Below are 13,071 nucleotides of genomic sequence, written 5' to 3'. Positions count from 1 at the left end.
TTTGCTTCTATATGACGATACAGGTTGAGCATTTGATTTTCTTTGTAATATATCAGATCGTATTTTGACTATTTTATCATGGAAATAAGAAACAAATTTATTTGCAAGGTCCCGTGTAGAACTGTAGAACTGTAAGCTCGAGAACTTATTTCTGTCTAATAAATGATTTACGACTTGAAACATTTTCTTTTGATCAGTTCCAGATTGAGCCAATTTGTTGTTGTAATATTCGTTTTTTTGAGAAACTACAAGTGATGCAACACGCTTACACTCCGCCTTAAATATATCTTTGTGAACTGTTAATTTTGACCGTCGCCATGTTCTTTCCGCCTTGCGTCTTATTTTTCTGGCATTCCTGATTTTGTCATTAAACCAGGGATTATGTGGCCCAATCGCCATGTTTCTTGTGATCGATAAATAAGGTGTTAAATTGTAATATTATAGACTATTCACCATCATTTGCAAGAACTGTCACATCTTTTAATATTAACATTATTCATATGGAGCGTTCTATAAATTGATGAAAACAGAACTGTCAAAGTCTAAGCTATCATGGCTACCGTTGTCAAGTGTTGGTAAATGTAAACAAAAATGCTTGTTTATAAATTATTATTCATTTATGTTAAAATAATAAGCATTTTGAGGTTTTGGTATAGAATTTGTTACCTAAATATAATTTTTGTATGGCAAATTCTTTTCTGTGGAGTACATGTGCTAAATATCATGTTCCAATCAAACATTCAACTATACATTCCCACATTCAAAGATTAAATACTGCGATGAGTTTGAATAGATATTGAATAAAATGTATTACAAAATATTTTAATTTAAAATATTTATGTCCGATGTTTAATTGTCAGTGTATCTGTATGCTTCTAGGCAAAAAGTTTCGAAAGGGCAATGTGTATTCATTAGGCCTATACAAATAGCTGAAAACAAAAGGAGTTTGAAGGAAATTATCATTCAGGATTTACTATTTTCAATCAAGACTCGAAATATTTCATCTAGATGATGTTTATAATGGTACTCCATACAAAAAGTCTGAAAGTAGTCCCTTGAAAAAATGGAGGATATTTGAAAAAAAAAGGTTAGATTATATGGACTTGTAAAACAAAGATAGTTTTCAAAATTTGAAGTTTTGATGGTTGAAGTGTATATAATATTCAGGCATCTTTGTGATTTCCCAGGTTGTCTTGTTTACCCTGTAGCTGCGCAGTGTTGAATGACATATTTGCTTCATATTATCCAAAGTCACAAATTCCAAAGTCATTATTTTTAATATACATCCATTTTTTTATTGTTAAAGCGGAAATTGCAAATTTTCTAAGAAAGTCAAAACGTAATTATTTCTATGTCTTTTGCTCAATAGGTTGTCAACAATTATACGATCGTAGGTGTCATTCTCACACTTAAAACTCATTTACACAGGAAATAATAACACAATTACCTCCGAATTACCCCCCTTGTTTTCTATTCTCCACCATGGAGTAGCTTTTTACAAACGTTTGAAAATGAAGAGGAAAATGATATTTTTGCCAATTTCTCAGCTGGCAATAGTGAATTATAGGATTAATAGGATTATTCTTTAACAAGGTAGGACTGTTATGGATACCATCTATTTTCAGGCTTTATTTTAATAACTTTTAAAAATATAACTTAATAATTTGCAATTTCCGCTTTAAGTATCACCTCAAGCACATTTAGATACCAAAATATCGGCACTAAGATTGTTGTAAATGATTTTTTGAGGACCCCCCCCCCCCCCACCCATTTAAGGTGTTGTGACAATTTTTGTCAATTTACCTTGACCTTAATCAACAATAAAAGTAATAAGTTTCTGAAGGGTTTAAGGCTATATAAAATAAATTTTCTGGCTCTCAGATACCCCCGTAACACTTTAAAAAAAGACCACATGGCCCGTTTCTATTTTAAAAAAGTGTCTCATTAATTACCGCAGGTAAATATTTTACCACAGTTACAAGAAGAAACCTATACAAAACTTTGAATGAATCCAGAAATATAATATATATGATTAATATCAGGTAGTGATTAAAATTCCCTTCTACATATTTTTGGTAATGATTATCAGAGAACCAGATTTTAAATAGACTAAATAAGAAACCGTTTAGATTACAAACATCAACAACCGCCATCTACACATCTCTTTCCTGAGCAGGAAGATTTGATTCTCTATTGTGACGTCGCCTCAACACCCAGATTAGAGTACCAAAAGCTGCGGCACCGAGTAAAGCTGCCCCTGTCGTTATTCCGACTATTGTTGCCCATTCATTGATTAATTTATCCAAATTTAATTTATCGGTCCCATTTGTGTCCATGTCTGTGGATGGATTGACCATAGTTGTTTTATTCTGGAAACTAACCGTAATTGGATATATATTATTCTCCGTAACCAACACAGTTTCTGTTGTACTGTGATTTTCTTGTTTGCTTTGGGTGTTTTTAAATGTGTGAATTCTAGTTTGAAAAGTGGGTAAATTAAATGTTGATTTAACAAACGACCGTGATGATCGAGTTAAGGAACTGGTAGTCATTAATTCGTCTGGTATTTCGACGGTGAGAGGTTGTTTCGCTTTCTTAGTAACACGAGTCGAAGTTGTGAATGGAACAGTTGTATGTCTTTCTGCCATGTTGCTGTAAACTGTACCTTCAAAATCTGTTGTTGAAACCATAGTCGATGTGGTGGTCTCAATGTTCAAATCGACTAAAGTTTTAAAACTTGACCTGGTTCGACTGTTCGTTGGCGTTGTCAAATATCTTCCTGGTTTGGTGTCATTTGTTATGACAGTAGCAGTCGTGCCAGATGGATTCGATGTTGTGAAACTTTCACTAGTTGTGCCAGATGAATCCGGTGTTGTGAAATCTTCACTTGTAGCAGTAATTAATGAACGTGTATTATAAGAATCGTACACGTAAGTTGGTCTGTCAGATCCAGTTTGTTCTGTAGAATCGGTTGCCACATCACTGAACATTTTATATAAAGTTGTATCAGTCAGTCGACGTGCGGAAGTCACTTCTATAGCTGTGGTTCTTCTTGTAGTTGTCTTTAATCCTAAAATTATGAAATAAATTGTTTTTTCAAGACATCCTGCTCTCAATACAGCTCAATTAATGTTGAAAACATTGCAAAAGGAATCAAAATGAAATAATATGGGGACTGTCGAGTGCTGGGATGTGGGGGGGGGGGTCTACTTTTCATCGCATTCAAACTGCTACAGGTGTATTTTACGAAAAATTTTACGTACACGCCAATGTTTGCACGAATATAATTAACATGTGCACCAGACACGTGTTCTGTTGTCTGGAATATAATCAATAGAAATTATTCAACGTAGGCAGGGGTCTGTCCACGCCAACCAGCAACGCCGTTCGTCCTACCTATAAAACCAAGCTCTAGAAAAACGATAATGGTGTCCTGTACTGCGATCACAAACTGCGATTTAATATTAGTAAAAATCTTAATTTTGTTAATGGGACAATAACACTCTTGCTGGCTTGAAAGCTCCAGAAAATAAATAATATTTCTATCTAAGTACTAGATGTTTAAGTGTCCTACCTGTTTAAATTATCCATTACATCCTATTTTACTTGTCCAGAGAGTTCGAAAATATTTTTAAATCGGAGTTTCATTTGAAAAGGTTTACGTTAGACGTTTCAAACCATTGTGTTGAATTTTTCAAAATTTATAAATAAGGTGTGTTAAGATGAAATTTGTATCATCAATTAATTGAAATATTCTACAATAGTACAATTTGTTGACCAGAATAAAGACTGGGACATATTATTCAGTTAACAACAAGAGTGGTATTGAGCCTTTAAGGTTCTAGCTTAGCCACCCACCCACCCTAACTAAAAATTGAAACATCTAAACCGTTTTCTTTTTTCACAATCGATAAATGAAATATTATCGTTACAATTGTCCTATATCGTGTTTCTTAGCTTAAAAATGTTAGAAGGGAGACAACTCCTTACGTCCCAATGAATAATCGAATCATTTAATAAAACTTTCAGTCGATTACTACCTCTAAATGAACTAAAAGGTCCCTTGGCAGAAGGTTTTTACCATCAAAAGAGTTGCATATAATAACGTCCTACTTTTCTGCACCGACTGGACTAATGGAGATGGACATAGGGTGTGCTCTCGGCTTTTCGTTCCATCCGAACGATTATACACTGTCCTTGCAAAGTCCTCTGACCTGCATCACTAACAAGCAGGAAACACACAGAAAAATCTCGAAGACCTTTTTCAGCCAAAACCAGGGGGCGAACCCGAGACCTCATAGTTACCAAGCCAGCGTCTTACTCGCTAAGTCACCGCAACTTCCACAGAATCTTTAAACAATGCGTCCCACTGATCGTTAAAGGGCCAATGTTTTGGAGAATAGTACTGCTTAAGTTTGCGTTAAAAGCCCTAAAAATCCGTTACCTTAGGGCCGAGCAACTAACTTAATATACGTGATACGTTTTCAAACAACTTAAACCCGCCATACTTCATTTGAAAATGGAGACCGAAGTCCCAAGCAGTCTGGATAAAACCAGACCTTTATTTTATAAAAACAACATGTAGGTGACATTTACCTTTCATTACCAAGTACAGCACGTGGTTCATGCACTGTATGGACCTCTGAAGGGCCGGCAATAGATTATCGGGTAACCCAACGAAAAAACTGATCCGAAATCTTAAAAGGACTGCTGTGCGGATAAGCGGTTTTGACGTTCACGTCCAAGCGACTCAATCATTTTGAACTGGAATTTTGATACGAGGTAAATAAACCATTCCTCTATAGGCCTATTTTGGCGTTTCAATTTCATACCTACACGGACTTTATTTCTAAGACTTCGTTAAAATCGGAATGGCCCCTTTAAATTCTCAATAAAACTGTGTAATAAAATGCTAACCACCTACCTTCACACGCTGCCTGGAACAATGTAGTTGTTAAACTATCTAATTTATCAAAATTATCGACCTGAATAGCAAAATTTCTATCAGAGGCTATAGTGTGTAATTCTGTGGCATCAACTTTATCTCCAACTCCTATAGATACAATGTCAACACCACGGTCGTGAAGTACCTTAGCTGAAGAAATCGTTTCTTCTGGCTTGTTTGACTTTCCATCAGTGATCACAATTATCAAATCTGGTGCTGCTTCTCGGTCACCATGGTCATTTGATAGTACATAGTCATTCGTAAAACGTAACGCATGTGCAGTAGCTGTGCTTCCACCTCTGTAGGGAATTTTCATAACCGCACTCTTGATTTTGTCTTTATCACTGAAATCATTCAACCAAAATATTTTCTTTGGTTGTGTGCTAAATAAAATTAAACTTACTTGCACTTTATCCGCAGCAATTTGTAAACTGTCAACGAAATTCCTTACGAATATCTTTGATTTGTGGAAATTACGCGCTCTCACACTTCCCGAAGAATCTAATAAAAGAACGATATCCTTCTGGCCTTCATCACATTCTGAAATAAATAGAAAAGTAATTCATTCTCCCATTCTTCGATGATCTTATACCATATCATCACTATCATATTCACAGTTATAAATGATCGCCCATTTAGTTGTACCACAAGTGGGTGGATCGTGGGGTGACTGTACAAATGACCTGGCAACTCTCATAAAACAGGCGGAATTGACAGGCAGGTCTCGAGATTCTGTCCCATTTCCTACATTCTTCTTCACGAGAATTTCCTCTATAAATGAACTCCAATGCCAGGAAATTGACTAAAATTTTTCTGGTCCAGTCCCAGGGGTGTCGGAACGTCCAAGAGGCAAGGAGGGCCCGGGGGTGTTCTCTCACACTGGAGCTGAAGGGGGGTCTTCCTTCCCCGAGAAAATTGTTGACAATAGGGTGCAGAAACGATGATATCTGTCTTCAGACAGGCTACCAGTTAAAACCTATCAGATCAAAATACAACTCAGATCACTAGAATCAATAACCGATTCGGTTCTCTTCAACGTAACATATCGAACAACAATCTTGAATCCTGTATTTATACAATTTCATCAGATATCTTAAAAAATAAAAAAAATCTTATCATGACTTACACTGTAAAAAATATTCATTATTTATGTGGCCGAATTCCGTAGTTTAACACATTTTTTCTGTTAATCGATGGCTTTTTTGGGAGAAATTGTGTTAAAAGTGTGAATTATTTCTTCAAATTACGTGTTTTATGTATTTCTATGGAATATTCAGTATTAAACAGGAAAGAGCTTAATTCTGTTATTTTACGGAATTAACGGTGGAATGACCAGGAGTTTCCGTGAAATGTAGGGATAAAATGTTTTATTCCATTCTATAATGGACTTAATTATAGAATGGAATGACCAGAAATTTACGGATTATTTCTGTTTTAAAATACAACGATAAGTAATCGTATACATATATAATCATTCCTAATGATTATCATGTTATAGTATTCATTTCAAGTTATTAACCATAATATGCAGAGTTATATTTTGTAAAGTTTGGTATATTACATGTCATGTATATCCAATTTCCATTATTTATAAGATCTATAAAGTTTATTGTTATTCATCATACGTTGATCAGATTGTAAGTATTTTCATAAATGTATAAAAATATGTTTTAACGCTCCGTATGTATAGGTTGTATTATCTGGTGATCAAGCACGCTTAAATCCGAATAGTATAGTATAGTATTGGCTAGTTTCAGCCGGTTTGTCTCTGTGGCAGAGTTTGCATACCTGAAAGCCTTACTGACGAGCAGTGGTTTGTGATACCTTGCTCTCGAATAAGATATTCGGTATTCTTCTATTAGGGGAAAAGGGTTGCGAATAAATGCATCTACTTCGTCCAATCGATTTTTATGAATAGAAGCCAACTGTGTGAACCCACACTCAAGTATCCGCTCACTAACCGGACATGAGCACGAGATGGGATCTCCCCCCTACCTAAGCAACCAGTGCTCGAACACATATCGATTGTTATAACCGGTGAAGATTTGAAGCGGGAAGGGTGGTCAGACAATCTCATTACTGGTATACGAAAAACATTTCAAAGGACAGTCAGCAAAAAAGTAAGGACAGCGGTTCAATTGCTCCGTGCTTTTCGGGACAGGGGGTATTTGCTTGCACCCATAGCCCCGTCGTTTCGGCGCCCATGTCCAGTCCCAAACATTAAAAGCTGAGTTAAATAGTGTATGTTGTTATCTGAATTTTTTTTCGCGGCTACCGCGCTAGATTCCATTATGGCAACATTATTCCACTATCACATCACTATCATACAGCCCAATTTGTAGTACCAGAAAACTGGCGGAATTGAAAGACAGGTTTCGAGTTTGTGTCCCATTGGCTCTCATTTCTGATCTTCTATTTCACAAGAATTTGCTCTCAGCAAATATTGACTCAAATTTTCAAAATTTTCTCACGGGGTTACCTCTCTACCCAATCCCCTCAGATTGCTCACTGTGATAATGCCACTGCCCCTAGGGTTCACAAAAAATGTGTACACGGAACCTCGGCTTTTCGTCCATCTGAACGACTAGACAACTGTCTTTGTCAGGTCCTCCTTCCTGCGCCACTGACAAGAGGAAACCACGCCGGAAAATCCCGATGAACTTTCTCGGCCAATACCGGGAAAGATTTGGAACCGCCCGCACCCCGTATTCGCAGCATATTGATCTGAAAACCCCAAACATAAATCTAAATACCAGAGATTGAAAACAAAGGATATACCTTCGTTATAAATCTCAAGGATAATATTATAAAACCAAACTATAATCCTTTCTATAACAATTTATCTATATCAAATACAATATTATACCAATATGACATTCCAATTTAAATTGCCATAAGGACACAAAGTGAATATAGTAGTAATATAGTACGTGAAGGGAAACATGCGAAATAACTGCCGTATCCAAGTCAAAGTAGTATCACAGTAGTATAAAAAGCATACCCTGTCTTATGCGCAACGCCTACATGTACCAATTATATAATAACATATAGGTTGAGTAAATACGAAACACTATGTTAGTAAAAACATATACGTACATGCTATATTTATGAAAAGTCTTCTGTTGATGAATACAGAAGGCAGCTTTTGGCTTGGATGGAAAATGGCGTTGTTGCAATAGTTCGGATATTATGTAATAATCCCTTTAAAATATCTTCGATAATGTACACGCTTTATTGTGGCGGACCGAAAGAGATATAGTAGAGGCTGTTGGCAAGCGCAAATTCCTGGTCAGTATCCGTATCGATTTTGCTTTTGACGTCATCAAGGTCTTTTTACCGTCTTTTTTGCTTTTAGACGCTGAAATGTTTCTATGAATCTATGTGTATCCTAGAACACGAAGGTGTATATTTGATGTGGTTTTAACCATGATAAAGACTGGAATTTAATCAGTTTTTTTATGAGTTTTTCTCGGAATTTTCATATTGTTCCTGTCTGTCTGTCTTCCATGTTTGTTAAACTACGTGCTAAATTTAGTTAAGTGGGACCTTGCAAATGTGTAAATGAGGTGATTCTTACGGTGGCTAATAAGGGACATGAAAAATAATATAATTTGTTTTTTATAATTTTCACCCAAGTCAATTTTAATTTCCACCCAAGTCAATCTTAATATAATTTGTTTTTTTTTATAATTTTCACCCAAGTCAATTTTAATTTCCACCCAAGTCAATTTTAAAATAATTTGTTTTTTTATAATTTTCACTCAAGTCAATTTTAATTTCCACCCAAGTCAATTTTAATTACCACCCAAGTCAATTTTAATATAATTTGTTTTTTTTATAATTTCCACCCAAGTCAATTTTAATTTTCACCCAGGTCATTTGTAATATAATTTCAATTCTGTTGAATTTCCACCCAGCGCGTGATGTCATCTCAATTAGCCTCGTTTCCAATGTAATGTATTATGTTTTATCTTATATTAAAGAGATAACTTCATGTGGACGTATATTGCCGTTACCCTTGTCCGTCCGGACGCCAATCCACAATTTGTTTCTGGACACTATACAGGTCACAATTCTTAACCGAATTTGACGAGATTTGTAATATAGGCTTATCTCCAAAACATCTAGGTTCCTTTCAATATTGGCATGTATCGGATTGAAACTTCATGGATTATGGCCCCTGATTGTACGAAAAGTCACTTATTTTTAGCGTGTGGACACTCAAGAGGTCATAATTATCATCTAATTTTGATGAAATTTGAAATGCATGTTTAAAGCTCGAAGAGCTTGGTTCCTTTCGATATTCGCGCTTATCGGATATTAACTTTCTGAATTATGGCCCTTGAGTGTACGAAAAAAACTCGTTTTTAGCTTGTGGTCCCTCTAGAGGTCACAATTTTTATCCGATTTAAAAAATAGTTTGAATATATCACCGTTACGCCCTAATGATGATTGAGTTCGAATTTTCTGAAAATCTGATCGAAACTGCCGGACAAAATGGCCGCCCCTCGTACGCAAACTTTGATGAAACTTGGAATATATATCCCAAATATCTCAGTCCATGTCGATATTCGCGCATTTCAGACCATAACTTCCTGGATTATGGCCCCTGATTGTATAAAAATAGCTTTTTATTTGCTTGTTCTCAATCCATCTCATGCAAAATATGGGCTTATCTTGCCTGGCAACCGCTGGTTCTCATACTGTAATTAGCAGATTGCAATGTATTATGTTTTACCTTATATTAAAGATATATTTTTCTCATTCTGTAATTACATGTATCAGATTGTAATAGATTAAGTTTTTTCCTTATATGTAATAGATTAAGTTTTTTCCTTATATCAAATAGATATTTTTTTCATACTTTAATTATCAGTTATTGTTTAAATTATATATGTCACCAGAAAAACCATTACTACTGTAATAAAGATTTTTGATATTATAACATGATGACTTTTTATGTGAACACAAGCAGACCTGTCAACGTATCAGAGCCAGAAATGAGGTCTGTCATTACATTTGATTTATACTTTATCGACTGAAATTATCACAAGATCTCTAAATCAAAGGGAAGAAATCTTGACTTTCATTAAATTTTCAGAATTGAAAAGGAGGGGGGGGGGGTAGTTAACGTGTGTGCATTAAAGCACATAGGCCAAGTTGTTTTTTGTTATCTCTTTCCAACAAACTGCGCTGAATTCTATGTCTGGATGTTCGGTAGCGTTGTCTATGACGGATGCATACTGATATCAATACCCAGGCCCCTTGTACCCTAGTACATTGGTGAGCATGTAAAATAACTCTTGACAGTTGAAATTTCATGTCGTGCCGCTGACAGCGGAAAATTTCCCTTCTGGCATACTGCATTCAGTAACCCAGTCGGAGTAGGACGTTAAACCCCCGTTTCATTTTATTTCAATACGTTTCATTGTCAGATCCCGACTAAGATTGTGTCGACCCTGCACGTTTATTTTCCCAATGGCGGGCGAAAATTAGTGTTTTTGAAACGAGGCTAATTGAGATGACATCAGGCGCTGGGTGGAAACTCAACAGAAATTATATTACAAATGACTTGGGTGAAAATTAAAATTGACTTGGGTGAAAATTAAAATTGACTTGGGTGACAATTATAAAAAACAAATTGAATTAAAAATTACTTGGGTGGAAATTAAAATTGACTTGTGTGAAAATTATAAAAAAAAACAAGTTATATTAAAATTGACTTGTGTGAAAATTATAAAAAAAACAAATTATATTAAAATTGACTTGGGTGGAAATTAAAATTGACTTGGGTGAAAATAAAAAAAAAATATATTAAAATTGACTTGGGTGAAAATTATAAAAAAACAAATTGAATTAAAAATGACTTGGGTGAAAATTAAAATTGAATTGGGTGAAAATTAAAATTGAATTGGGTGAAAATTAAAATTGAATTGGGTGAAAATTATAAAAAAAACAAATTATATTAAAATTGACTTGAGTGAATATTTAAAAAAAACAAATTATATTATTTTTCATGTCGCTTATCAGCCACCGCAGATTATATGGTAAAGTGGTATTAACTCTCTGAAATGATACGTTAGTGAAACTGAAAATTTCTGTAGAGTCGAAGTCGAAGATTTTTAATAAGATATTCGTCATTAATATTTTTTAATAGCTCAGCTTATGGTGATCTTGGTAGATAACTGCCATCATGCTGTAATAGAAGTAAGCTCAGCCCAGCGACTCATACGTACGCAGCGCGAAAATCTGCCAAAACTCTAAAACTACATTGACGGAACGTACACGTTTGGATGGCACGAAAACCCGATGTCCCGTTTACACAATGGCGAGAGCACGTAAAAAACCCATAGCAATTCCCCTCATAGCACACTGTATGAAGTCTTCATTAGCCTAGTCGGAGTAGAAAAATAGGACATTTAGCCTGACATTTAACCCCATTTCATTTCATTTCATATAAAACTATCACGATAGAATAATTTATAACTATTACTAGATGAAACGAAATATTAAACAATGGATTCTAGTTATAAAAATTAATTAGAAAATAAAATTAACTATTAGTAGATCGAATGTAACAATATATGCAAAATCTATTTATTGCATTTTTAACAGACGATCGCTTAAACACGTACATATTTTCTATCAAGCCCTCCACCCCTCGACACCCATCTCATCTTTCCATTCCATCCCGACTTTTCATTTAATATTGGAACAACTAAATATACAGAAGTATCCAAAATTGAAATATGAATTGAGTCATTAAATTTATAATTTCCGTAAATACTTACTCTGTGAATTTAGGCTGATGGCACAAAAGATGATAACTGACACCAATTGTTTACAACAGTACATTTTTGTGTCAGTTTGGTTTCTTAATTTCAAATTCACTTCTTCACTCTACAAACTACAAATGTCTTAAAAGGATAATTAGACTGGGCTAGATGTTGATGTTATTTACTCTTACTACACGTTAATATCAGGAAATTGTCATTTAATTTCGGTTAGCTACAATAATACCCTTACTACACGTTAATATCAGGAAATTGTCATTTAATAATACCCGGATTGAAACCACTTAATTTGGGAATTCGGAAGTATTATATCGCCAAACATCGCTATTTGTTTTCCTTCTCAGGCGCGAGCATTGCACTGCTGGTCACGCGAGAAAATGAAATCGTGCAATAACTGTACTACGATGTTAAACAAATATTAGAAATGACGTAAGCGCGTGATTTACGACCCAGATTCCAAGCAAACCAACTTTGTTTTATACAGCACAGAAATTTTACCCCTAAACCAAATTTCTTACTGCAGAATGCTCTCGGTGTTGGGCTTTGCTCCTGTTTTCCGAAATTCTATCCGGAATGTCTCCTTTATTATTGTTCATTTTTTTTGCTGTTTGAACTCACGGCGTCAAGAGACGACCGCAGTATTTGTATTGCGTCTGTCTTGTAAATCATTTTAATTGAAGACTATCATTACAGGCCTCGGCTCTACAGCACAGTTGGCGGTTACGGCTGGCCCATTTACTATATTTGAAATGAAATAAAATGAAATGAAATGGGGTTTAACGTCCTACTGTTCTGCTCCTACACTGGACTAATGAAGACGGGCATACGCCATACAGTCTGCTATGAGGGAAATTTTGCCCGGGTAGCGGCACTATCGCCTACTCTTATATCGAATTCCAACTGCCAGGGGATCTTTTACGTGCATTCCAATATATACACAGGACATCGGTTTTTCGTCTCATCCGAAGGACTTTATTTGAAATATATATTGCTTATTTCTTGCAATGTATGTGTTTTCTGTCTTGTCCGCGGGTTTTCATTTCGGTTTTGTGCCTGTAGTGCAGTCATCCAGCACGTACTAATATTTAAATTCCAGATAATAATACTGAGATATATTTTCGGAAATATTCAAGGCCGATTTTCTCATTATAGATGACACGCCATGGGATATTTTACTTCAATGCGTATAGGCTACAACAGAGCACCTTTTTGTCTGGACCCCTATAATTTTGAAACCTCGGATTTGAGATGAATTAACGCTTAAAAGGAGAAATTAAGAATGAAATTTGTATCGTTACTGAGACTAATTCAGAAACCCCGGATTTCGGACGA

The 13,071-nt window shown here is 35.3% G+C and overlaps 1 protein-coding gene across 1 annotated transcript; it reads right to left on the bottom strand.

Annotated features, from left to right (window-relative positions):
- Positions 1-1,258: 1,258 nt before the first annotated feature.
- Positions 1,259-11,894, bottom strand: LOC126827436 (collagen alpha-1(XII) chain). Its single transcript, XM_050556752.2, has 3 exons — positions 11,737-11,894; positions 4,925-5,485; positions 1,259-3,070 (listed from the first exon to the last, which is right to left on the bottom strand). The coding sequence occupies exons 1-3, from the start codon at positions 11,798-11,800 to the stop codon at positions 2,154-2,156; spliced, it is 1,542 nt and encodes a 513-aa protein (XP_050412709.1). The 5' UTR covers positions 11,801-11,894; the 3' UTR covers positions 1,259-2,153.
- Positions 11,895-13,071: the final 1,177 nt, after the last annotated feature.

This window comes from Patella vulgata, chromosome 7 (genome assembly GCF_932274485.2).
Source record: "Patella vulgata chromosome 7, xgPatVulg1.2, whole genome shotgun sequence".
NCBI classification, from domain to species: domain Eukaryota; kingdom Metazoa; phylum Mollusca; class Gastropoda; family Patellidae; genus Patella; species Patella vulgata.
Note: the sequence above shows the minus strand (reverse complement) of the source record. Positions and strands in the feature narration are given on the sequence as shown.